This window comes from Podarcis gaigeae, assembly GCF_964106915.1.
Source record: "Podarcis gaigeae genome assembly, chromosome: 1".
NCBI lineage: Eukaryota > Metazoa > Chordata > Lepidosauria > Squamata > Lacertidae > Podarcis > Podarcis gaigeae.
In genome coordinates, this window is record NC_139678.1 from 73,646,238 (window position 1) to 73,673,587 (window position 27,350).

At 42.6% G+C, this 27,350-nt stretch overlaps 1 protein-coding gene across 3 annotated transcripts in view; it reads left to right on the forward strand.

The window, feature by feature from the left end:
* Positions 1–1,852: 1,852 nt before the first annotated feature.
* Positions 1,853–27,350, forward strand: part of NAP1L4 (nucleosome assembly protein 1 like 4) — a 36,236-nt gene continuing 10,738 nt past the window's right edge. Inside the window, exons 1-13 of one of the 3 annotated variants that reach the window (XM_083723193.1) lie at positions 1,853–2,192; positions 8,665–8,698; positions 11,414–11,475; positions 12,298–12,397; positions 12,647–12,788; positions 13,656–13,742; positions 15,158–15,289; positions 16,113–16,184; positions 18,897–19,036; positions 21,399–21,544; positions 24,381–24,403; positions 25,693–25,812; positions 27,245–27,274. In XM_083723193.1, the coding sequence (XP_083579319.1) occupies positions 8,685–8,698; positions 11,414–11,475; positions 12,298–12,397; positions 12,647–12,788; positions 13,656–13,742; positions 15,158–15,289; positions 16,113–16,184; positions 18,897–19,036; positions 21,399–21,544; positions 24,381–24,403; positions 25,693–25,812; positions 27,245–27,274 (1,068 nt within the window). In that variant the 5' untranslated portion in view covers positions 1,853–2,192; positions 8,665–8,684. Of the gene's footprint in view, positions 2,193–8,664; positions 8,699–11,413; positions 11,476–12,297; positions 12,398–12,646; positions 12,789–13,655; positions 13,743–15,157; positions 15,290–16,112; positions 16,185–18,896; positions 19,037–21,398; positions 21,545–24,380; positions 24,404–25,692; positions 26,716–27,073; positions 27,275–27,350 lie in introns of all 3 variants that reach the window. The other 2 variants (XM_083723194.1, XR_014560436.1) reach the window with 2 other exon arrangements.

A 27,350-nucleotide genomic window follows, 5' to 3' on the forward strand; every position in this document is an offset into this window, starting at 1 on the left:
CTCTGCATATTTTAGGGATTTGGCTTTTTGCTTTCAAGGACATGGAATCAGCACTGGAGGGGTGGGGAGCAGGGCAGGGATTGGCATCAGCAGGTATCCACCAAGGTCCACATCCCAGGAAGAGGATAATCCCTGCTGCTGTTCATTCTTTGCTGTTGCTGCTCACTCAGAGTGGGAGAGGAAATCTGAGAGAACAGTGTCAAGGGCAACAAGGTGGAACAGCAGGAGTGTTCTGGAGGGAGACCGTGACAAGGGGGGTGAGTAGCAAACACTGTCCTTCCTCCTCATTGCTGCTGTCACTCACCCATCTTAGTGAATGAGCAAGGCGGAGCAGCAGCTGCCACACAGCTTGCTCCTTGATACTTCCATTCTGGCTCCCAGCAAGTAAGTGAGTAAGCAAGCATGCAGCAACTCCTCGCCAGCCTGCTCTCTCCAGAGTGGTTAAGTGAGCCAACGTCTCACCTGCTTGCCTGCCTACTCTTGCTTGAACCCAGAAGGTCCAGATAAAGCTGAAAGGGACCCGGGTTTGAAACCATGGAGAGCTGCTGCTGGCCAGTGTAGACAATATTGAGCTAGAGCCTGGATGAAGAGCCTAAGGCCCGGGGACCAAATACAGGCTTCTGGGCCTCTTCATTTGACTCTCAGGACTCTTCCCCAGACCACCCCTTCCTTGAGTACTTTTGCCTGTCTGGAAGGCAAAAATATAGGTGTTGTGTGCCATGCTCTGCATGGCTGAAATGTAGGCTTGAGGCACATCAGTCGCTCTGCCTACTGTTGCTTCTGGCCGTATGCAGCCCCCGTTAAGTTGACCACAAGGAAATGTGGTCCTCAGCCTGAAAAGGGTTCTCCACACCTGAGCTGGAACAACCAATTTTCTGACTTGCTATAAGGCAGCTTCCTGTGCCTCTGTGAGGTGTGCACTGAAATAGCTGGATGCTCTGAGGGCATCTTGCCTTAAGGGATGCTCTGAGGGCATCTTGCCTCTGCAATCTGGAGTTGGCACTGCATGGCAGGAGAAACTTTCTGCCCCAAGGGGTTTTCTAACCCTTTCTCCTGCAGCAGCTGTCACCACAGCCCAATCCTATGTCAATTTCAATGGCGTTTCATTCTAAATCAGACATATTGGCACCCTCTGGAACTCATGGTAAAGTTGGCCTTGGGCCTATTTGCATGTTCATTTGTGATGCTCACGCATAGCAAGAAGCCCAACTTTGAATCTGTGAATTAACTACTTTTTACAAAGTTATTACACTTCACAGCGGGGATTACTGTGTTCCGTCTTACACGCCTGTGATGGATTTCTAAAACGCTGCATGTTCAGGGTAGGAAGTTGCGAATGTAATTTCTTGCCAGGATGTGAACACGTGATTCTGCACAAATGTGCAATACGTTTATTCTTTCCTTGATGCTTTCTTGCATTATCCGTCACCATAGCACACAGTCCCTTTCAGACGGGAGTAGGGAACTGTTGCTGATATCCAGCTCCCATAATCCCTGACTATATGACGTAAAGGCTGGAGCTGATGGGGGCGGAATCCAGCACAAGTGGAAGGGCCACTGGTTCCCACTAAATTACCTGCCAGTAAATTTACTTATGCGTCGAAGCACTGGCACAATACTCTCCCTTTCACTTTAAAACGCCCTCAGCCTCGAGGTGAGAGTCGACTAGCTCTAGCTTGGCGCCAGGCGCTCAGATGTTGTCCATCACAAACGTTGCCATGGCAAAACGCAAGCATTAAGTTAGTGCAGAGCCGACCGCCCCTTTCACCTCCCCACCCATTGTTTCCTTAAACAGCTCCTGCTCCTTTAAATGCCGCGGCGCGTTCCAGCACCTCCCTCGCTCCACCGGACAAGCCCCGCCCACCCCACTGCTCTCGCCTCGCCCCCTTCCCCGCATCGGAGAATTCTCTCGCGCTTAGAGCGGTCCCGCGCACGCGCGAGCTCTCCCACCTTCCCCACGCTCTGATTGGCTCATCCCCTTTCTGCCGGAAAGTCAACATGTCCCGCGTGTGGAGCAGCGGCCGCCGCTAAGCCTAGGCCAATCCGAACGGCTCTTACTGCGTGCGGCGCTGTCGCGTCGGCCAATGGGAGGCGGTCTTCTTTAGGGCGGCGCAGCCCCGAGTGAGTCGGAGTGAGAGGATCAGCCTGGGCGCTGCTATTGCGGGCGTGAGGAGACGCAAGGGCCGGGCCAGGTGAGTTGGGGATAGCGGGGGCTGGGCCCGGGCGAGGCGGGGCGCAGCGCGGAGCGGGCCTGTTGTGCTGCTGCTGCACACCCGGGCTGAAGGGCGGAGAGGAAGGCGAGCAGGCCCCGTTGTGCTGCCGAGGCCCGGCTGACGGGGGGGAAACAGGCAGGGGAGCGGGTGGGGCAGTCCGGTCCCAGCACGGGCACCATTTTAAGGAGCGGCCTCGCCTCTGGGCGCGGCAGAGCGGCTATTAAGGCTCCGAGATGCGGCGCTTCAGCGAAGGGGCGGACGAGGCGCTTCCTCGCTCTCTGGCGGCGATTCTTCACACGGGTTGCCGCAGGCGGATGGGAGGAGAGCCGCTTTTTTCCGCCGCCTCAGGGCGGACCCCGGGCTCATCCACACACGCGCGTATCGCTTCCTCTCTCTCCCGTACCTCTTCTCGGCCATGTGCTCTGCGATTTCTCTTCCCGTCCTGCTGTCTAAGCCACGCCGCTTTAAAAATGGCTATCTAGGAAGGTGTGCCGTGGGAAACGGGGGCGGGAGTTGCGGTGCGGGGAAGTCAGTTGGCGCCGTGTGTGCGCGCCTTATGAAAGGCTTGTCGTATAGATAAACACCGTGAAAAGCGCCCCCCTTTTTTTCTCCCGATGTAGGCCCTGCAGTATGTAACCTGGCAGGCCCTTGTTTTTCCTGCCAGCGCCCTCTAGTCACTGCTCCTCTCTTCCTCTCAGCCTCCCCCCACCCGCTGTATAGAGCAGTGTTTCCCAACCTTTTTTGGGCAAAGGCACACTTGTTTCATGAAAAAAATCTCGAGGCACACCACCATTAGAAAATGTTTAAAAAATTAACTCTGTGCCTATATTGACTATATATAAAGTAACTCTCTTTAATAGGAATCAAATAAACACAAAGAAAGTATTTTATAATTACTTTATTATGAAATAGTAAGTAAACAGAAATATGAAAAATTATAAAATACTTTATTCAGTGCGCCTTTTGTCCCTCTCCTCGAAATGCTCCAACTCAATGTTCCTCCGCGGGCTGGCCATTGGAGAGCCGTGTCGCCCACACCGCAGCCCAATACAATATGAATCCTCCCCTCGCAAGCGGCAACCCCTCCCCACTCCCCACCTTAAGCCTCACAACAAGCCCTGCCCAAAGAGATGCCCGCCCGCGCGCGAGGGGATCCTTTACCTCAGCATCCCGCCCCCCCAAAAAAAGAGGGCGGGAGACTGCGGTCCCTCAGAGGCTGGGCGTTAGGAAGAAGCAGCCGCCTTCATCCAAGCAGGAGCAGCAGCAGCTGTAGCTGTAGTAGCGCCAAGCTGTGCCGGGGACTCCGTGCCCATGAGGGGAGGGAGGGGAGAGAGAGGAGAGAGAGGAGAGGCAGCAGGTCGCCCTCTTAAGTCACGCGCGCGCAGGCACCACCACGCATCCCTCGCGCCCTCTCGCAGAGCCCCTGCTCAGCACCTCCCGCCTCGGGGACGCCCGTCATGAGCCGCTGAGAGGCCGCCAAGCCTCCAGGCTGCTCCCATTCAGCCTTAGGCGCGCGCGCGCCTCGGGAAAAGCGGTGCTGGGAGGCGGAGAGAGAGAGAGAGAGAGAGAGAGAGGACGCCGCTGGCCGCGTCCCACCCTCAGTCAGTCGGCTCGGAGCTACTGAGGAGAGGGAGGTGGGGACGACGGCGCGTCTGTTCCGCTCGGGGCCAGCGCGCCCCCGCCCCCCTCTCCAGAATCCCCAACTAAATACGATGCGCTAAGGGAGGGGGGAGAACCCACCCACAAAGAGGACGCCTTTCTGCAGGGCGCCTAAGGCCTCTCGCCGCCCGACTTGCCCGCCTCCCTCCCACGGCACACCAGGCAACGTCTCGCGGCACACTAGTGTGCCGCGGAACACCGGTTGGGAAACACTGGTATAGAGAACACATAGTTTTGTTCCTGCCCGAGGGTTTCTGACTGCAAGTTCTGTAACGGAAGCCATAATTTTCCTTTGTGGTTTGGCATCGCTACTTGTAGCTCTTATTGCAGGGGCCGCACCATCTTCCAGGCTTAGAAAGATAATTGACTCGCACTTGATGCAAGTTTTGAAAGAGTCTGATAAATGCAAGACCTTGGGGACGCAAGTTTCATCATGCTGGACTGGTCAGTCAGCTCGGACAAACTTTTAAATGTAACACCTAGCTGAACAATGTGAAACTCAGTCAAAAAAAAGAAAGAAAGAAAAGAAAAGAAAAGGGGGGGGTTGAGTCAGTTTTAAACTTACTGCACAGAAACCCATTCCTTCAAAAATAGGTGGCATTGTGGAAGATAATATTCAGTAATGAATTGTGTACACAATAACACCATATGGGTTGAAATCTTCCTGTAGTAGAATCTCAGCATGACTACTGTTCGTGTTCCTTAGCATACGGATTCTTTCCCCTGTTAGTTTGCAAACGTTTGCTCCTATTTACCATTGCTTCATCTTGATTCCTCCTATTTGAATACTCAGGGGATTGATAGGAGTTGAAGTCAACTGCAGCTGGATAGCCATGAGCTCCTATACATTATAAGAATTAAATTTCACTTCATGACAGATGCTCTCCAATAAGTGTGCACAAGCCCCATTAAACATTATGGAATTATATCTGAGTAAACTTAAACAGCTATCTTAGATCTTAAACCAATTTGAGGGGTTTTGTGGTACAGTCAAGCAGTATATAGATGTTATGAAATAAAATATGGAGTCAGGCCATTTAGTTTGTTTTGCACATTTATTTCTAATTGGCTGTAGCTCTTCAGGGTTTCAGATGCGATATTCCCAGCTCCACCTGGAAATGCTGATAGTTGAATTTGGGACCTTCTGGGTGCAAAGCAGATGTTCTACAACTGAACTGCAGTCCTTCTCTCGTTCATATGAATAGTAATAATTAGTAGTTGTATGTATGTATTCAGTGTATATCCTGCCCTTCCTCCCAGAGGAGCCCAGTCTACAAGACTTGATGAAACAAGATGCAAATCTTGTAGTTTAACTGTGGTTGCATTAATTATAACAAATAATCCACTTTTGGAAGGCTCCCAAAATATAGACACTTACCAGCAGTTTTCTTTAATTATTTTCGACTGACAGTGTAGATGGTCTCTTAAAATGCTCTTGCTTCTTAGGTATAATTCTTTGCATACTTGACTGGCTTTTTAATAAGTATGTACTATTGTAACTGATGGGGCAAGGAAGAAAAGAAAGAACTGTCAGTCCTTTGTTGAAAACCAAATTAATATTGGTTGGAAACTAAATTATATTTTGCTTACAACTTGCTGTCAGTTACTCTTTGAGATAAAGTGGCTAATTTTGTTGCATAGCAGTAAAGACAGATGTAAGTTTACATCTTCTGCTAAACATGTGCATATGATCCTTAAAAGGCCTAGTTCAAACAAGCCCTTGTTGGCTACAAATTCCACTAGGGACATTGCAGAAAATCTGTCTCAGTTCTACACGTTTACAAAGTAATTCTGAAATGAGTAAGCAAATGAAATTAGTAGATTTCAGGTATCTTGTTGATCACCATGTTGTTGGTTGGTGGTATTCAGGACAGTTACTGTGAAGGACTATGGCACTTACATAACATTAAGTATAACTTGATTACCTATGAGGACCGAGTTGTGTTCAGGATTTCCATGAGTAGAACTCCCACCATAAGATGATCCCATCAGAGGAGGGAGTGGAAGCAATTCCTGCCAATACTTTCATTCCTCTGTACCACCTGAATATTCTGCAGAAGGTTGGGGGCCCCTCCAAAACATGGTGGGAAGTGTTGTGAGGAGCTGGAGGAAGAAGGTCCCATCTGTAAATGGAAAGAGCCCTTCCATTCACAGTAGGACAATTCACTACACAACATGTTTTGTTTGTGGGTCTGCTTTATAAAAGTTTTGAAATATGGTCATGTTGACTGATATCTAATTTAATATACATTATAACCATAATCCTACAGATTTCTGGCAATTCACCTTGCTGAAATACTTCTGCAAGTGTTTTTGGAATTTGTTGACTGTTGCTGTTGGTGAAAACATGCTTATAAAAGCATTGTGTTCTACCTCACATGACCGAGAATTTGGTGTTAATACACATTGTCACTTAACATTTTTCTTTAAACTACTTTGTGTAGTTTTAATGTTATTCTATGGATATTTTATTTATTGTATTTATTTTTATTATTTATTGCATTTTATGTCCCATCTTTTTGTCCAAGGACCTCAAGGTGGCCTACATGGTTCTCCCCGCTCCTCAAATAATTCCCGCAACAACCCACTGAGCGGCGGTGACTAGCCCACAGTCACCCAGTGAGCTTCATGACATAGTGGGGATTTGAACCCTAGTCTCATGGGTCCTAGTCCAACACTCTATAATCACTATAACACACTGGCTGTCAGTGTGGATAATGATGGGGGAAAGTCAAAGTAGAATTTAGCATTCCATCTATGAAACAATCTATTGCTGACTGAATTGGTCAAACTTTGTCTTATTATTTGATAGCAACTTCACGTAAAGTGCCTTTATTTTTAATTATGTCCCATATATTGACCATTCAGTAAACTTTAATTCAACTACCTTTGCAGGCTACATATCTTTAGAGGTTGCTTATAAGTTGTGATTATGGTTAAATATTCTGATGTTTGTCTTCTGGGCTTCTAAGTGGTACTTCTAATATTTTATATCTTTGAAGTAGGTATTTTGCTCTGTTACAGAGGTCATAACTACATGTTGCACATGACACAGGACTGCTGCCAAAAATTGCAGCCCCATATCAAGTTCTTCTCTCCCCACCATCCTTCATCCATATCCCATTTAATGCAGTCATTACATTGTCTGTCACCTCTCCACCCTCCCAGCTAATGCCAGTAACATGCAAGGCAGAAACTCAGAGTATTATATTGACACAACATGGAATAAATTATCCTAAATGGGAAGACAGGGAGAACTTGAGAGAGAGGACTCTTTCAGCAGCCTCATATTGGGTGTAAAGTATAGTTTTAGTATTGTTGCAGTAACTGTTGCTCCGATCACTCCTGCATGTTTAGCTGTTTTCTTAATCTTTCTGACCATAAGTCAGAAATACTTCATCTTAAATTTATGAAACAGTGAGCTGGCCCAGATTTGTGATGAATAGCTTTTTCCCAAATGAGTGGCTCTTTCAGATTTTTGCTCTTACCTGCTTTTCAGTTTGTCATGTGATCTTGTGGGCAGAAGTAGGTAAGAATCTACAAAAGTAGGGAGGGAGGGGGGGTCACGACTCGGCAGAGTCAAAGGGAATGTATGGTGCTATTACAATTTGGTGGAAAAGAATATGTAAGGAAAACAATAAAAAATCACTTGGAAAAAAGTGTCGTGACACATTAGTGTGTTGGCTGCAGTGTATAGGTGTGTCATGCTAAGACTCTTATAAGGGGTTAGTTTAACCTCTGGTTTGCTAATAAAACTGAATTACTGTGTCCTGAAATGATATGTGTCTGAAAAGTGTGTCACCAACATGAAAAGTTTGAAAAACTCTGCAATAGAGTGATACCAGTTGCTTGACAGATGGGTGTGGTTTTGGGGAGATAGCCTCTCAGACTAAGATTGACTTGCATGCCAAAGGTTCCCCATACATGCCTGTAGCCTAGGCCATGACTCTCAAATGCATAACAATGACAATACTGCTTCCTTGCCTGGATGGAGGCATGTGTTTGTATAGAAACCCCCAACTTCTGTGTAGTTGGAATGTATCCCTACTGTACAAAGCAAGAGTTGCACCCATTATTTCACTCACTTTTGCTTCTGATCCTGCCCACAGGAGTAATTTCTTGAGTTTCTCTCTTCAACACTTGCAAATGATTCATTTTATTTATTTACAAGGAAAAAAAATGGAGGGAGGAATGAAAAGCATGCTTAAGCACAAGTTCTTAAAGTTACATTTCTTAGAATGCAGTTAAGAGCAGCAACTCCTTGCAGATGTCAGTATAGAGATATTTGATCTATATACATTACAAAAGTAATAGAGAATAGAGGGCAACTCTGCTATGTACAATGATGCATTTATTCAAGCTCTAAGTTCATTTAAGCTTTTTTCAAAAATTGTGATTGGCTAAATAAGTTCTACCTCTAGTATTGCAAAAATGAAATATATGAACTACCATATAACGTAGGGATTTTAGTTTATGCTATTGTTGTTTGGATGTTTGTTAACGAAGGGGGGGAAACCATATATCTTACACATTCTAGGATTGACTTTTAGTCTGCTAAGCCCAATTCAATAGGCTTTCAGTGGAAAATAACAGAGAGAAATGTATTTCAACTTCTAAAAGCAAGTCCATTCCATAATACAAGATGGTTGAAACCATTTTTAAATGTGATTCAGAAGTGGTTTATGCTGTAATTGGCTATTAGTAAAAATAATATACAAAAATAATACTATTCCATGAAAGTTGCTTTGGAAACATATCAGCATACTTTTAAATTCTTTGCATTGTCTTACAGGTGGATAAAAGATCTCACAGATGGCAGATAACAGGTAGGTTCTGAAAAGTCCTGAAAATTAGAAGAATTAGTGGCAAACGTTTTGCGCTTGTCTGATTGATGTGTGATCACTGACACATGCAGTGTTTTCGGCACAACCACTATGCAAATGGGGAGTTCCCTGTACTTGAGAAAATCTTTCACTGGACTTAATAAAACATATTTTCTATACTGATTTTCTTTGGTTAAGACGTGGTCCCTCTAATGAGTCAGGAGATGATTACCATTTATTAAGTTTATATCCTGCCTTTCTTCCCAGAGGAGCACTGCAAATGACTAAACAGCAAAACAACACAATTGAAAAGCATTAAACATTTCTGAAAATATATAATTGAAAATGTTTGTGCTTTTTTTTTCTTCTAATCTGTGTGAAATTGGTTGGTCTGTGTAGCCCTGTTACTGGGTCATGTTGTGTCAGGGAGTGATGGTCAGTTTATGGTGCATTGTACATTCTTGATACCCTTAAAACATAGAACATGTGGGTCCTTCCTACTAAGGTTTTTTTTTTGTTTTGTTCTTAGTTACCCATGGGAAGCTTACTGAGAATTTTTAGAACCTGTGCTTCAAATTGTGTACTAGCGTTATAGCCAAACTACTATTCACAAAGCAAGAGAGGAAGAATAGGTCCTGAAACAGTAGTGGTCCAACTTCTTGGCAGGTGTACAAAAATCCAACTGAAAATATAAGAGTGCAACTCCAGGGTACAGTACAGTTAAATATGCAATTCCTCATGTTTTATGATGTGTTTCCTTCTGGTCTTAATTAGAAATGTGAAGGCCGGTGGGAAGGGGTGTGGCTTTGAGCTATGGAATGGAATGCAGTCCTGCACTGGAGTGGCAGGTGGAGCTCATTCTGTCTTAGATAGGCACACTAGGTTTCGTTGCTCCTGCCCTGGCATGCCACAAACTCCTGATTTGTCTGTCTCTTGAGGCATCCATACTGTGTGCCATAGGAGCCAACTCCTAAGGAGCAAGATCCCTTCAGCCCCCTCAGTAAAATATTTGAGGGGGCCATCCCCCCTCCCAGGGCATTGCTATTCAAATGATGTATGTGAGCCACATCCAGTTTTAGAAACTTTGATATACAGTGGTGCCTCGCAAGAGTCTTTTCGTCTTGCGAGTTTTTCGTCTTGCGAAGCACGGTTTCCCATAGGAATGCATTAAAAATCAATTAATGCGTTCCTATGGAAACCGCCTTCAGACCAGGTCCGGGGACAGTCTGTCCCCCGACCTCTTCTGAAGGCCGGTGGGGGGCGAAAGTCTTTGCTCCCCCCCGCCTGCCTTCCCGGGGCGGTCTTAAAATGCTGGCGGGCGGCAGCGAAGCCTTCGCTGCCGTCCCCCAGCATTTTAAAAGCCCCTGGGACAGCGGAGCCTTCCCGGGGCGATTTTAAAATGCTGGCGGGCGGCAGCGCTGCTGCCCGCGAAGCCTTCGCTGCCGCCCACCAGCATTTTAAAAACCCCGGGACAGCGGAGGACTTCTCCGCTGTCTGGGGTGATCTTAAAATGCTGGCGGGCGGCAGCGCTGCTGCCCGCCAGCATTTTAAAATCGCCCCGGGACGGTGGAGGAATTATCTGCTGTCCCGGGGCGATTTAAAAGCCCCCGGGAAGGCAGGCAGGGGGGACAAAGACTTTCGCCCCCCACCGGCCTTCCCGGGAGAGCGGAGAAACGCAGCGCTGCGTTTCTCTGCTCTCCCGGAAGGCAGGCAGGGGGGGAGCAAAGACTTTTGCCCCCCGCCCGCCTTCAGAAGAGGTCCAGGACCTCTTCTGAAGGCCGGTGGGGGGCGAAAGTCTTTGCTCCCCCCCCCCGCCGCCTGCCTTCAAAAGCCATCCGGGATAGCGGGAAGCGCTTCCCTGCTATCCCGGACTGCTTTTAAAATGCTGGCGGTGGGGAGCAAAGCCTTTCGGCCCCCGCCGGCCTTCCTGGACCTCTTCTGAAGGCCGGAGGGGGGGGAAAGGCTTTGCTCCCCACCGCTAGCATTTAAAAGAGGTCCCCGGAGATTTCCCTATGGGCTTTCTTCTTGCGAAGCAAGCCCATAGGGAAATTCGTTTTGCGAAGCGCCTCCAAAATGGAAAACCCTTTCGTCTAGCGGGTTTTTCGTCTTGCGAGGCCTTCGTCTTGCGGGGCACCACTGTATAAGCTAGGTGCCAAATAGATCTTTATACAAGGGTTACAGTTTAATTTTCTCCAATTGCCTTTTCAAGTTGGAAATTTAGAAATAGTGATTCGTAACCAATGAAATTCTCCTGGCAAGCTGTTTGGAAATATGTGTCATGGGAATCTTTCCAAACACACCTAGAATGCAGTATAATTCACCTAACAGCATCTTTAGCCTTTATCCTGTGTACAGTCTTGGCAAAAGTAATGGAAAATTGAAAATCTGATTTATTTTTAAGTGCCTATTGTACAGGTTCATTTGAGTGTCAAAACTGCCAACAAGAAATTGATATCTTTACTAATTTTTAAAATACCAGTTTACATTGGGTTGGATCCAGAACTTATCCTGTCATGAATAGAAGGGCAGCCCTTTGGAACAATGGACTACAGAGGAAAGGAGGCATCATTAAAAGTTCTGCTTTTTAGTCCTTCTCCCAACCACTCAGTTTGAGTGGCATTCCAGTGAGCATTACCCTGGATCCACCCCATTTACCAAATCTTACTTGATTTAAGTTATATTATATTATGCAAATATCTCTCAAATATGTTTTTGCAGTAAAACAGAAGATGCTGCCTCAGATTCTGTGGAAGCTGCTAAAGGTACCGGTGATAAAAAAGGTAACTGATTAAAATACTATGTTTCAAAAGTATATTAAAATGCAGAATGAGTGTGTGGTTAGGGTTTCCAGAGATTGTTTTTATCCCTTTAAAAGCTCTGAAAGTGAGAGAAATTATGCTGCTGCTGTGCATCCTATCCTGGTTTTTGTGTATAGCTCCTTCCTGCACCTTTTCCTGATTAGGTAAAAGTTATGTTTTAGTGGACAGAGATGGCAGAACAGCAGGAGCTGTGACCACTGTCTTAAAGGGTATGCCAAGAACTTCCTTGTGCCTTCTGTTATGTTGCATATACATCAAAGGTCTAAATCAGAAGGCTCTTGAAGACTGCTTGCCAGGTTTGCACATTTTCTCTGGAATTCATATCTTTTCAGGAACTGAGATAATATCTTCATATTTGGGCAACTAGTTGATGCTGGGTATGAATAGGGATGGTTCTTTAATCCTGGCCCCAGAGTAAGAAATCTGTTTTGATTACATGTTCTGTTTTGTGCTCTGGGCCTTCAGGGATAGAATTGCTTAAAATTCCAAAGAAATGCAGCTTAAGTTGCTGGGGACAATAAGGGAACTTGAATGAATGGGTAGCTTTTGACCTGTACTTTGTACCTCTGAAGAGCTTTTCTTCAATGTCATCTTATTTCCATCATCCACAGCTTTTGTAATTTGAACGTCTTATATTTCCAGATAGATTCATTGTTCCTTTGGGAGCACAATACCCTATCTAAGAATTCCCTGGTTTGAATTTTATGTGGAAATGATGCCAAAATAAATGCCTAATAAAATTATACCGTTATAGTGAGATTTGTTTAAACTCTTCTTTTACAGAAAAGTTAGCAGACCAGGTAATGCAGAATCCACAAGTCTTGGCAGCTTTACAGGAGCGACTTGATAATGCACCTCACACTCCTTCCAGCTACATTGAAACGTAAGAATGAGAAACACCACTTGTCACAAGTAAAAGATTCACTGGTCTAAAAATGCACTTGCCACTATTAGGTACATTTGTTAATTTGATTTGGCAAGCTCAGCCTGAGGTTAAGGAAAGCCTCCAGCCTTAGAGAGGGACAGGAAATTTCTCTGAATTCTGGAGATACTTGGAAAGTAGTGAAAATCTTATTATGTGGAGGAAGCTAGATGCTGCTGCTATGTAAATTCTAAATAATTTTGTTCCTAGCTTACCAAAAGCAGTAAAAAGAAGAATTGATGCCTTGAAACAGCTTCAGGTGAAATGTGCCCATATAGAAGCTAAATTTTATGAAGAAGTTCATGATTTAGAGCGAAAATATGCAGCCCTGTACCAGCCTCTCTTTGATAAGGTAAGGCATGTAAATTTCCTTGCAGTCTTAACTAATATTAGTGGAACTATGCCTCATCTTCCTGCAATTGTAACAGCTCCTATCATTGCGAGGGGGCTAAAACTGGGTTGTTCTTTACACTGTTTGGTTGCTATTTTATTTCTGTCATCTATATCATGAGAACTTGCATATAGCTATCCGAAGTGTTCTCAAAGCCTGACTACTTAGGTGTGTGTTTAGCATGTGTTGACAAAAGGAAGGTGAGAACAATAGGCAGAGTGGTCCCTCTAAGACAGCTGCTAGATATATAAAACTCATGTTCCTGCTGTTAGTAGCCTTTACCTAAAGCAATAACTATATTAGGGCTTTACTGTTAAGTCTTAATTCTATAATTAATTATTTTGGCATTTAGAATACTGGTATTCATTTATGGTATAGTTATTCAGGATTCTTCTGATCCTGGTCAATTTCATGTTTGAACTGTTCAGCAGCTACACAGCTGTAACCTGCACTTCATTTTCTCTTTTTAGGCATTATAGTGTATTTAGTTTTTGTTCAGCTAAAGTAACTGTTTTCTTTTCTTTTTACTTTAATTTACAATGTTCAAAGGATATTTGTTGCCCTGTACCTTGGTTAGAGTATCTAAAATACCAGAAACCTAAGTCACACTCAGATATTGTTTGATGATAAAGTCATTTGGATGTTAGATTTAAAAAAATGAAGCATATTCCTAATACTTCTGAGATAGTAGTTTATACAGTTCCTTAACTCATTTGAGCATACAATGGGAACCACCATTGTTGATCCATTTTCCACAGTGCTCTCCAGTGCTCTTGGATAACCTTAGTATGTTCTAACTTGTCTACAATTTTTATATTAATTACACAGAGAAGGGATTTTATCACTGGTGGTGCTGAACCCACAGAGGCAGAAGCAGAATGGCACAGTGAAAATGAGGAGGAAGAAAAACTTGCCGTAAGTAGAATTTGCTTCTGAACACAAATTACTAAAATAATTTAAGCTGTGATGTGTAATATTTCTAGTAAACTCTTCAGAAAACCTAATGAAGTGATCTAATTAAAATAATACCTGTCCTACCAGAGCACATCATGAGCTTGAGTTACCAAGATATTTAGCAGTTTTTCTCTTTCTATAGCTGCATATAATAGCTGCATGCCTAATGAAATTGGCCAGGAACCTGCTTTGATCTAGTCATTTGCACTGTTCGTAACCTGTTGACAGCCTCTTCTGCTTATGGGTTCCATTCCAGTGCTACAGTAACACCCAGGATGAGAAAAAGCAGGCATTTTTTGCATGTCTGTTATCTTCGTTTTGGGGACACGTCATTATTGATCTATTTTATTTTTGTCTTTCCTGCCTGCTTTTCAGCAAAAGGTTCAGGACGGGTTACAGCAACTCAAAAGCAATAGTTTTATTCAACACATTTTAGGGAGGATACAAAAAGATAGGGTACTTGATGCACCTGTGTTGTAAGGGAGCTTCACATTCTTAGGATCATCACTGAGAAAGCCCTCTCACAAGCTACTGCTGCCAGAACCTGTGAGATTGGTGGATCTGCGAGAGGGCCTCCTCCAGTGATCTTAATCTCTGAACTGCTCTAAAAGGGAAATATTCCCCTATTTTTTATTACTGTGTCTGCATGCTTCCTGAAATTCTCCCAGTTGAGTTACAAAGTATGAAAGAGTTCAGGTTTGGAAACCTTAGTGCTTTATTACTGTATAGTGGGTAGGGGGCATTCTGGAGAGCAAGAAAATGAAAATGTGTCCTTGTTAAACTTTTTAGATGCTGGTTGTTTTTTTTTTTTTTAATTAGAGACTAATTTACTTTTGCATACCCTGGAACTTTCCAGAATATGGAGAAACCATTGCCTCATTTTTTTTAGGGCAAGTGCCGGGGGTGGGGTTTCATTTTGTTTCCAAATTGATAGGCGCAAAACCACCCAAGGTTATATTTTCGCCCATCATAGCATTTAACAAATAATAATAAACAAAATACACAGTCACAGTACATACATTTCAATGATATATATTGAGAAGTTATACAAATTTACTTAAATCTTCTCAGAATCCATAAATCACCATGTGTCAATGAGATATAATGTATGACCCAAGCTGTTTACTTGTGTAATAAAGCAATACCAATCTGTGTTAAAATTGCTATTTTTGCCTCTTATAGCCCTTAGCCTCACAACCACCCAAGTTTTGTTTTAGATGCAAATACTTTTTATAATGACAATGTTTCTGCATTAAGAACATTAAAAGAACACCTAGGAAATGGGGCATTTGCATTTTACAAACAACTTTGAATTTATTTGTTGACTAGCTTCTGGCCAAAACATTTAAAGAAGTTTCTCTCTTTTCTGTTATTAGGGAGATGTGAAAAATAAAGTAGTAATAGAAGAAAAAGAAGCAGGAGCAGCTGAAGAGACAAATCCCAAAGGAATCCCAGATTTTTGGTTCACAATATTTAGAAATGTAGATATGCTGAGTGAATTAGTACAGGTAATGCCTATAAAAAGGATGTTTGTTAATTAGTGTTTTTACATGTCATGCTATCTCAATTCAAATACCAACTGATAATGATAAATACGAACAGGAAAGGGATCTGTGACAGATTTGCCTGCAAATAAGTATTAATGAACATGTGTTCTGGTTCACTCATCACATTAAAATAGTATTGCTCATGCTGCTCAGAAGTCCTCAGTTCACTTGTCTCCCACTTCTCGCTGCAACAGACCATAAGCTTTGACTTGTACTGTTGTCCAAACCTGCTTTCATGGGTTTGGACTACAAAACAAGTCTAGGCTTGTTCCAGCATGTCAAGAGTCAGGAAGCAGCAAAACGGACTTTGGGGCAGCCTGCATCAGCACATGTATGTGTGAGCCCAGGCCACTGTCATGCTGTTTGTTAGAATTTTGCCGGGCTTTTCTAATTACTTTACAACTTGCAGATTTTAGTAAGCTACTTCTGTCCCTGTTTTGGCCTTTTCTTGATTTACCTTCTCCTTATTTGCTGTCTCGGTGTTTTCCAAAAATTGGGGTCTCTCATCTCTCCTCTTAAATTAGTGCACACCTAATCATATATCCCTCTTGACCTTCTGAGATACATTTATTATTGAGTCAACTGTATTGGGAGTGGAGGGGGGGGTTAGTGTGTTAGTAAATATATAGAGTTGGCTGAAGAACTATCTGAAGCAGAAACAGTTAACTTGAAATTGAAGATGTTATCTAAGTAAACTTGAGAACTTGCATTGGAGGCATTTGACTCTTTATGAGATGCCAGCCATTTCTTTCATCTTAATCATAGCTTTACCATTTTTGTTTAGGAATATGATGAGCCAATTTTGAAGCACCTGCAGGATATCAAAGTAAAATTTTCTGAGCCAGGACAGCCTATGGTTAGTATGATTTAACTTCTAAGAATTTAATATGATTTAACTTGTGAGGGGCATGGTATCCATTAATAGTTTGAGTGTGGAGGATTTCCATTTTTATCTTACTGTATCAAGTTTCACTTTAGAAGATGAACTCAGCTGTATATCCCACTGGGGACTTCTTTATTAGATCAGGCATTTAAAACTACAGTTATAATAGCACCACCTACTGACAATTAATGAAACAATGTTTTAAAATAATATGAGCTTGTACTTGAATTAGGTCTTTATTAATCCTTTATTGAAGCATGTTTCTTATATTGATATAAACTAAAACAAAAACTTTACCAGCAAATAAACAAAATAAACAAAAACGGAGCAGGGAAGGAAAATAGGGAGAGATGTTGGTCGGTGTTCATAGGTTTTGCTCATTTTCAATCTACGTGAGTATCATAAGCAAAATAACTGAACTCAGCAAGGGATAGAGTTCAGTATAGGTTTGGTAATCATTTATGTAAACTTAAGATGTGCCGCTAATTCATGTATGGTGAGTGAGTATAGGTTTCTTCTGCCATTGGTGGGTTGTTGGGACTGTATTTTAGTTTTCCTTTGTTGCAAAATGTTACATGCAACAACTAACAAAGTGAAACTAATCCATTTCTGCTGTCCTGGGGAAAGGTTCCAAAAAATAGGAGTAACCTTTTGTTCTGCTTCAAGGACCAAGTTAATACAATGACTCAAGAATTGAAAAACTAGACAGAACCACTTAATATGTGTTAAGAAGTCTTCTGTATCATTGCTTCCCCATCAAGGAAGATATTTTTAACATATTTGAACTAGTTTTAAACAACCTCCACAGAGCAAGGGAAGATGCAGATCTTTCCTAGTACCTCATTTAGAATGTTAATGGCATTAATTAGTGAATTAGGTTCTCTGGGAGCTGTTTCTGTTGGGCTACATGCAGTGAAAGTAGCTAAAAATATATATTGCTTAGTGCGCCACTTCAGAAAAACTATTCAGTAGTCCACTGCTCTTAGTGAAAGGTTTTGCTCAGTAAATAGAGTTTTATACTGTATTGATCTCATAGAAGCACTCTGAGGAAGTTGTGCTCAGTAGCATTACATGGCTTCACCTTCAGAGAGTTGACCCCACATTATTAACAACCTCGGCTTTGATTTTCCTTGGAAAAGTTTTAAGTTGGTTACACTGCTCAGTCTTCTATTAGTATCTTACATGCTGGGTTTGCATTTTACTTCTATTTATATGTTAAAGGATTAGAATTACCTTTTTAAGAGGGTGGGAGAAGCTTTTATCTGCTCTCTAGTGAGAACTAGCTCTAGTAATATAAACAGAAATCAGTGGCTGGAATAACTGTTCATATGGCATCCTGTTGTTCCTGGAAGTACTCCAAGCTCTTGACTTCACTTGGCACATAAGAGCAGTTTGCCACTAGAAAACTAAGCAATATGTGAGAGTTCTGCTAGAATATATTTAAGCTTCTGTTCTTTGAATGCACTGTAGTGAAGCTTTTATCCATATTGTGGTTACTTAAGTAAAGTTGTAATTCTCTCCTGGTTGTCAGACCTGAAATAAGATAATTGATTTTGGATTATTTTTCACCAAAGGTTTTGCAGTTTCATGCTTTTCTTGAACAAGTTAGCAGTTAACTGCTCCTTGTGAATGAGCACCTGCACAGCAAACTGCCTCTGGCTCACATGGGGGTGTTTGCCCTCCATTTTTCTTGTAGCTTGGAAATGTTAGCAAATTATTATGACAGTGGCAAGAAGGTGGAATAGCAACAGTACAAGCTAATGAGGGAAATGCCTGGTGACTAGTTCTGAAATATTTCTTCACTTGAGCAATATATAATCAAATAATTCATTTGAAGATGTTTTCAAATGCTTTGACTCATTCTCTAAACCATTTTTTTTGGGGGGGGGATCTGATACTCTGCTGTTCTTACCTGCCCTGCCATTGCTGCTGACTAAAGCAATAGATAACACTTGTGCTTTTAGATATGAATGTAGGATGTTTATGTCATTGTCCCCCAACCAACGTTAAAGGTTGTAGCCAATTGTTGTTCCTCCACTGACTGAAGCCTGGTGGAGTGAGCAATGTGACCTTTGGCAATTCCCCACATCCTATCCCCCCTTCCCCAAAAAATCATGGAGTCAGGGGAGGTAGCACAGGGGAATTGTTAAAGATGGCATTAATCCCTATTCCACTCACAGAAGGCTCTTTGGTCCAGCAGAGGCTTTTATCAGCTGAGGGACATCAGTTGGATACAGCTTTAAATGTTTGTTTTCAACTGTCAAAGTTTGAGCTGCCACTATGCTGGTTCTTGTTTGCCCTGTATGTGTGCATATCTGCTTGTGAATTAAGTGTGCACTGTATTAAGATTAGCCGTTAAGCTTTGTTTGAAAGGCAAAAAAATAAAAAAGCAGAACTTTGTACATAAGGTTGAAGTACTGTGAATAGCTGTAATACAAAACCTGTCAAGAAAACATATAGCACGCTAATTGTTCCAAATTATTTATTGTGTTTGTTTTTCTTATTCATGTTTTATTACACTTTAATAGAACAGTGTAAAATGAGACTGTTACAATGTAGGATCTGAACTTTTATTTTTGTAAAGGGTGCATTGCCAATACAAATATTGTTTACTAATAACACTTTATCACCTTCTGTCTGCCAAAAATAGTTGAGAGCTTTACAACAATAATGGATCTCTTTTAGTCTTTCACATTAGAGTTCTACTTTGAGCCCAATGACTATTTTACTAATTCGATTCTGACAAAAACCTACAAGATGAAGTCAGAGCCAGATAAGACGGATCCCTTTTCATTTGAAGGCCCTGAAATTGTTGACTGTGAGGGGTAAGAAAATATTCTTGAACATTTTTGAGCTTCTAGTCTGAAGTTTAAGGTACTATTATAAATATATGTGGTCAAAATATAAAATGATATAAAATATAAAATGTTATGAATGAATGTAGTATATTGGATCAGCAATCACAGAACTATTGCCAGTAGTACAAGTGAAAAGGATCGGGGGGGGGTGTCTTAGAGGACCATAGGTTTAACATGAGTCAACAATATGATGCAACAGCAAAAACAAGCTGTTTTTCTGCCTTGGTCAGACCACACCTGGAGTCCTGTGTCCAGTTCTGGATCCCACATTTTAAGATGGATGTTAACAAGCTGGAATACGTGCAGAGGAGGGTGGTCAGGATGATAAAGGGCCTAGAAACCAAACCTTACGAGGGACGGTTGAGGGAACTGGGTATGTTTAGCCCGGTAAAGAGGATACTGAGAAGAGATGGGATATCCAGTATCTTCAGATATCTAAAGGGCTGTCACATGGAGATAGAGCAAGCTTGTTTTCTCCTGCTTCATAGGCTAGCACCCAAACCAATGGATTTACCGGTAAGTTAAAAGAAAGGCCGGGATGGATTTACAGCTGTGTGAGTGGTTCACATGGACTGGATGCTGAACCAAGGGGTCACCTTCTCAAAGGGAGGTGCCAGTTTTTGGGAAGTAGGTGTGAGGTTCTGACAAGGTCCTAGAGTCCTTCCTCCTCCTTTCCTCTTACCAAAGCCCCATAAGCGCCTGTCCAGCTTTGAGATGGAGATAGCAGGGCTCTAGGATCATGCCAGAGCCTCGTGCCTCCCTGCCAAAGCCCTGTGCCTCTCTTACCTGACTTTGAGAATACAGTGCAAGGGCTGGGCATCATGTTTTGGCTTGAATGGGGGGCCATAGTACCCAAGTCCACCACTGAGAAAAGAGATTCCTACTAAACATTGGAAAGAACATTCTTGACACTAAGAGCTGTTCAACAGTGGAACGGACTCTCTCAGGAGCTGGTGGACTCTTGTTCCTTGGAGAGTTTTAAGCAGAGGTTGGATGGCCATTGGTCATATATCTCATAGTTGAGATTCCTGCATCACAGGAGGTTGGAGTAGATGACCCACGGAGTACCTTCCAACTCTACAGTTCTATAATAATAATAATAATAATAAATTTTATTTATATCCCGCCCTCCCCAGCCGAAGCCGGGCTCAGGGCGGCTAACAACACTAAAACAGTACAACATTATAAAACATTATAAAAATGAATTAAAATCAAAATTGATGGCAACCATAAACTAAAGTTTTGTAAAGATTGCCAAAGGAGGGAGTCAGGCTGCACCCTGACCGAAGGCCAGGTGGAACAGCTCTGTCTTGCAGGCCCTGCGGAAAGATGTCAAATCCTGCAGGGCCCTTGTCTCTTGTGACAGAGCGTTCCACCAGGTTGGAGCCGCAGCCGAAAAAGCCCTGGCTCTAGTTGAGGCCAGCCTAACCTCTCTGTGGCTTGGGACCTTCAAGGTGTTTTTATTTGAAGATCGTAAGTTCCTCTGTGGGGCATACCAGGAGAGGCGGTCCCGTAGGTACGAGGGCCCTAGGCCGTATAGAGCTTTGAAGGTTAAAACCAGCACCTTAAACCTGATCCTGTACTCCACCGGGAGCCAGTGCAGCTGGTATAGCACCGGATGAATGTGATTTCTAAGCGAAGACCCCGTAAGGAGTCTCGCTGCGGCATTTTGCACCCGCTGGAGTTTCTGGGTCAGTCTCAAGGGCAGCCCCACGTAGAGCGAGTTACAATAATCCAGTCTGGAGGTGACCGTCGCATGGATCACAGTGGCTAGGTCAGGGCGAGAGAGGTAAGGCTCTTTGATTAAATTAAACCTGGATCCATGGTTGTCTTAGATGAGCAGCAAGGCATTTCTCCCCTCACTCCAGTGTCCATGTTGGTAGGGGGAGGGACCAGGAAAACCCCATTGTGGGGAACAGACTTCCCCTCATCTGTCTTTGGATCCACCCAACTAGCTTTAATTTTGGAGATTCTGACCATTTTTTAAAAACCCATCAACTACTAGAGTTTACAGGCAGGGCACAATGCAGTGAAAAATCACAATTCCACCTGCCATATCTTCTTGTTCTAGTTGCAGACTTTAGGGAAAGGGGATGAAAGGTGCAGGGAGGTCACTTTCCCACAAGCAGAACTTTAGGAGCTATTGCACTGAAATAGGTTTATGTATTGGAATATTATGTCACACAGTGTAGACGAACTCTAGCAGCAGTACTAAAGAAAACTGCCGTTATCCTTACAGGACTTGACCACTGGCTTGAAAAGCTACCAGATGTTCAATGTGACACTCTCCTTTTTAAATGTCACTCACATATAAATTCTTCATCTCCAGATGTACTATTGATTGGAAGAAAGGAAAAAATGTTACAGTTAAAACAATAAAGAAGAAACAAAAACACAAGGGCCGAGGCACAGTTAGAACAATTACTAAACAAGTTCCCAATGACTCATTTTTTAACTTCTTCAGTCCAATAAAAGGTAAGTTTGGTTAAATTTCATCTGTTCCTATTTAGGAATACTCATATTTATTTTAGCTAGCTATTTCCATATAACAAGCATGGACCAAATAAACAAAGAATAGCAGTCAGTTATGGCTGTTACTAGTTTTGTAAAAACTTTAGTATCAGGAGCCTGAGTATGTTCTAAGACAGTTTGTGGACCCCTTTAAAAGTGGGGTCCTGCAACAAAATGTGCCCCCTCTTTGTCCCCCAGCTATAGCCAGCCTCTAGTAGGAGCTCTGTAGATTTCATAGAGGATGCCATTTCTCTTTTTTGTATGAAAGCTGAATCAAAATGGCTATTGCCATTAAGATACCACAGATGATGCTTTTTGAACACTTATTTGCAAGAGGTTTTTCTGGGAGTGGTTGGGTTATCCATACAGTTGGTGATCAAGACTTTGAAAAGTAATTTGAAAATCCTCCCTTACCTACCTTTCATAGGTTGGCTTTTTTAAACAAGGAATTAGGCTCTTGACTCCTCATAGAGGAGATGAAGATAAAGGGGTTCTCTTCCTGCCTCAGTCTCTTCCAGTTACAGTCGTACCTCGGGTCCCTAACGCCTTGGGAGTCGAACGTTCCAGCTTCCAAATGATTGAAAACTGGAGTGAGTGTTCCAGTTTTCAAACTTTTTCCCACTATTGTTACCGGTGTACCTGCACAATTGGAAACCAATCGGAAGCCACTCCTTGGTTTCCAAGTGTTTCGGAAGTCGAATGGACTTCTGGAACGGATTCTGTTCAACTTATGAGGTATGATTGTACTTTGAATCAGGTATGCAGGGAAGGACTTAACCGGGCATTGCATACTCAGCTTACTTTCTTGATAGGCAGTGATCTTTAAAGGGAAAAAAGGCGAAACCTTTTGTAGGTAACTAATGGCCAAGATGTTAGATGTCATTAGTAGGGATCCGAAACCTTCTTGTTGTCACTCATAAATCAGCGACATACATCTAAAATAGTTTAGGCTTCCAGTACATCTTATCTTGAAACATGTTACATACCACAAATTCAGCTACAGTTATGAGCTGCCTTATTTTAGCTGCCTGAAAAAGGTATAAAGTTGTTTAAATATTGCATACATGTTCCAGTTTTTACCACATGAGGGCTGTAGAGTTCTAAATCCAAATAACTGCATGGAAGATTAAAATTGATTTAATAGCCTGTGGTGATTAGGCTGCAGAGTTGACAACAGGGCATTCTGTGACTTGAAAAAACTATTATTATTAAAAATGCATCAGGATAGCATTGCTCATAATGGCTTCAAGGGGATTTTACAGGTTTCTTTCTTTCTAGGAGAGCCCATCTTTCTTTAGCAAACAAGAACTGAAATATATTAACTTTTGCACTGCTCTTGTCTTGAGAACCTGTGTGTCAGTGTTCAGTTTTTAAAAACCAAACCACAACATGATGCCAACTTTTTCTTGCATATGTTGCTCATCAAAATATTAAAATGATCTCTTTCTTTGCATATCACAAAGTTCTGATTAGAAGGCTTGTCCATCCGTTCTGTGGGTGGGCATAGAGAGAAAGCCAATTGTAAATTTAAAAAGGAGTTTCTGGCTAGTTCAGCTGAACTTCTCTTTTCAGAATGTTCTAAATTCTGGGACACTCATACATGCTTTGGGCAGGAAATAAGGATGGGGCTTCATGAGACCCTGTCTTTTTCAGAGCTTGTTTTGCTATTGATGTCCCTTGAACTGCCAAACTGCTCTTTGAATCACTATGTTCAGAAACAACATTTTGAAGGGCAAAGTGGAAGGTAGCACTCAAGTGGTGGCTTTTTCTCTCTTGAAGCAGGAGATTGGTAACTCTGCAGTGCATGGTGCTCTCCAGATGTTTTGGGCTACAAGTCACGTCCGTCCTGGTCAAACATGGCCAAGAGTCAGGGATGGTGGCAGCTGTAGTTCAGCACCATCTAGAGGGCATCATGCTATCTTTCCTAGTGCAGCAGCAGCAGCAACAACAGCAGCATAAGAGCCAACAGGATCATTCTACTGTCTCATGCAGCCTTTCTCAATCTCAGGTCCCCAGATGTTGTTGGACTACAACTCCTATGATTTCTAGCCATTCTGTTTAGCAGTCAGGGACAGTGGGAGTTGTAGTTCAAGAACATCTGATGGCCCAAGGTTAAGACAGGCTGGTCTAGTAACTATTCATACAAGCACAGGAGGGTTAAAAAGAAGTGGGGAAGTCTGTGTGAATTGCTGCTAGGATCCAATGCAGTCATGTTGGTTCATGCATTCATTCTTCCATGTAGTTGCAACAAGAGGTATGAGCTATATGGGGGCAATTATAAGGCTTATCATAGGGACAAGACCTAGATTTGAAATTCAGTTTTTATCTTCTGGATCAATGTGTTACTATGTGGCTGGATCAGAGTGATGATGATTGCATTTTAACTTTTGTATTATAGAAAGTATTTTGAATTCCCATTATTTGAGGTAAATGTGGGCTTGGGGTGAATAACTTTCCTTTCTGATGCTGTAAACATTCATCCTGTGTGGGTTTCAGTTGCAAAACTGCATCTTTTGTGTTGAAACATGGCAGGGTGTGTTTTGCAAACTTCATTTTTACCTGTCCAATTTTTCTCACATGCTGTTTTGGCCCTAAGCTGTTGACCCAAGAGACAAATAAAAGGACCTATTTGAAAGTATAAGCTTTGAAAATGGAGTCCTAGCTCTCCATTAGCAAAGACACCCAGAGAAAGCTAAGGATATTTCTTGCTCCATCTACACGTAGCAATAGCTTTCACACTAGAACCTGCAGCAGGGTTGGGTTTTTAAACAGTTTAGATTGACTTCTTGTCTTTTTGTAGTTTCAGGAGATGGAGAATCACTGGTAAGTTAATTTTAATATTTTTATAGTCGGTTCCAGCCTTACCATTAAACATGTTGAGGTAGACTCTTTTCTGGCAACAGACTTCAAAGGATAGCAAATAATCAGTTACTTAATATGGGTTGGATCCTGAGATAGAGTTGTGGATTTCTGCTCAAAACAGGTCTTCCCAGCCTCCTGTCTCTCCTTCAAAAGCTCCTCCTCGGGGTTGAGGGACCTTCCGCAATGGAGTTTGGTGGGACATTGTGGCAGGAGAAATTGCAACAAGACTGGGGAAATTCTGTGGGGCTTTCTTGCATTTGCAGGAAGTGCCTTTCCACTCATGTATAACTTTTATCTGTGCCAGTGTACAATTTTATCAGCATCAGCTGTGGTCTTGAGCCATCTTGTGTTTTGTTGAGTCCTGTACTTAAACTCTAGTCACTGTTTTTGGACTGCAGGTACCACCCCCTTTGTGGAACTGCATACCCAATTCTTTTATTAGTAGTGCAAACAGTTTTCAGTAATAAACAGGAATAAATTTTATTTATTTATTTAATATTTCCTTTTCTTCTCTGCTGTTTTTCTCTTAAACAGTATTTTATCTTCCCACCTATCCTCTGGAGTTGATTGCTGATTGTTTCAGTACAGGGAGTTAGTATTTTTCCTATATGTCAGTTTATTATTATAGAACAGACTAGCATCTAAAGGTCTGTCTAGTTCTTTAAAAATTGTTCTGACGTTGCCTGATGTACTGTTGAAAATTGTCACACTGTTATAATTCATTGTTTGACTTCTAGTGATGTTAAATAAGTGGTAGAAGTACAAACTAAAAGGTAAAGGGACCCCTGACCATTAGGTCCAGCCACGGACGACTCTGGGGATGGGCGCTCATCTCACTTTACTGGCTGAGGGTGCCGGCGTACAGCTTCCGGGTCATGTGGCCAGCATGACTAAGCCGCTTCTGGTGATCCAGAGCAGCGCACGGAAACACCGTTTAGCTTCCGCTGGAGCGGTATCTACTTATCTACTTGCACTTTGACGTGCTTTCGAACTGCTAGGTTGGCAGGAGCTGGGACTGAGCAATGGGAGCTCACCCCATCGCAGGGATTTGAACCGCCGACCTTCTGATCAACAAGCCTTAGGCTCTGTGGTTTAACCCACAGTGCCACCCGTGTGCAAACTAATACACCTATTAAATACTTTATTAAAATAATAAATACTTTATTAAAACTAATAACCTAATAAATACTTTGACCAAGAAATCAGTTGTGGTTGTATATTTTACCTACATTTTCCTCTTAACTTTCCAGGATGAAGATTCAGAGTGTACTTTAGCTATAGATTTTGAAGTTGGACACTTTTTCCGTGAAAGAATAGTTCCCCGTGCTGTACTCTATTTCACTGGGGAAGCTATAGAGGATGATGATAATGTATGTATACTTTAATATTATCTTAATTTGTGAATATTCCATGTGTAGAGGGTGTATGTGTGTGTGCTTTAAGGGAAAGATAACTTTATTCATAAATGGTCAGCTTTTGGCTGGATAACTGATTGTGTCCTTATCACTCCCTCAAATAGCCAAGTGATGTGGTAAATTCCAACAAAACTGGAGTAATAATGGGGCCTCTGAATATGAAAAGGGAAGTATCTGCATGCTCAGGGAAACCAGAAAGCTATCCTTCACACATGTTTTGGATGGGGAAAAAATGACCCAAAAAGAACCCGTTTAAAATTGAGGATACTCAGTAGACATGGAATGCTGAGTGTCTGCTGAAAAAGAGCTCCTTATAGCTCTTTAGTATCTGGATGGGGTAATGGCTGCTTGGCTGGAACCCTGGACAAGAGCATTCCTGCTAGCAGGTCAGAATACTGCAACATTTTGTTGCAGGGCCCCCTCTTCTAACTTCCTGCTTCTGGAAAAGCACAATCCTTGCTGCAGAAATACTTGCTACAGAAATACATTTTAATAACTAATAGCATTATGGCACGGTATAACAGTAATCATTAGTACAGTATCCCTGTAGTGCAGGTGGAGGCTGAAAGGATAACAGCTTGCCTAGCACTAGCCATTGAACTTGTAGCTGAGGTGAAATTTGACTGGGATGTCTCAGCACAATATCCTAAGCACCACACTACCGCACCTTTAAGACAGTGACCTGCTGGCCTTTTCCCTACTGATGTAATTGCTCTCTAATTTCTCTTAACTAGTCTTAAAGAATAAACAGATGACTGGAGATGAAGCTGGTTATGTTAGTGAAAATTGATAAGGTTTGTTAATACTGTGACCTCATATAGCCATTCAATTTTGCATTTAGCTTAAAAGACTACAGTGGTGCCTCGCTAGACGAAAAGAATTCGTTCCGCGATTCTCTTCGTCTAGCGGTCTTTTCGTCTTGCGAAGCAAGCCCATTGACAGCTTAGCGGATTAGCGCTACAGCTGTCAAGCGGCTTCCAGCGTTCAGCTGTTAAGCGGCTTATCAGCGGAACAGCTGATAAGCGGCTTAGCGGCTTAAGAAAAGGGCAAAAAAGCGAAAAAACCCCGCGGGGGATGCAAGATTTTTTTCGTCTTGCGAAGCAACCCCATAGGGAAATTCGTTTTGCGAAGCACCTCCAAAACGGAAAACCCTTTCGTCTAGCGGGTTTTTCGTCTTGCGAGGCGTTCGTCTTGCGGGGCACCACTGTACATTAAGTCCTTCATTAGGATATAAATGAAAGTGTTAATGTATGGACTTGAGATGAAAATATTAAGTACTTATATACCCAAGTGCTGGGGACCTGATCTGGAATGCGTATCTTCAAATATTGTGTTTCATCTGCTAATGGTTTAAATTAGGATCTAAACAAGTTTCCCCCCTTTTTAGTTTGAAGAAGGAGAGGAAGGAGAAGAGGAGGTGAGTAAAATACTGTTTAATCTACTTGTCACATTTTCCTATGGGGGGAAAAAGGTAATATTTAGCTTTCTATGAG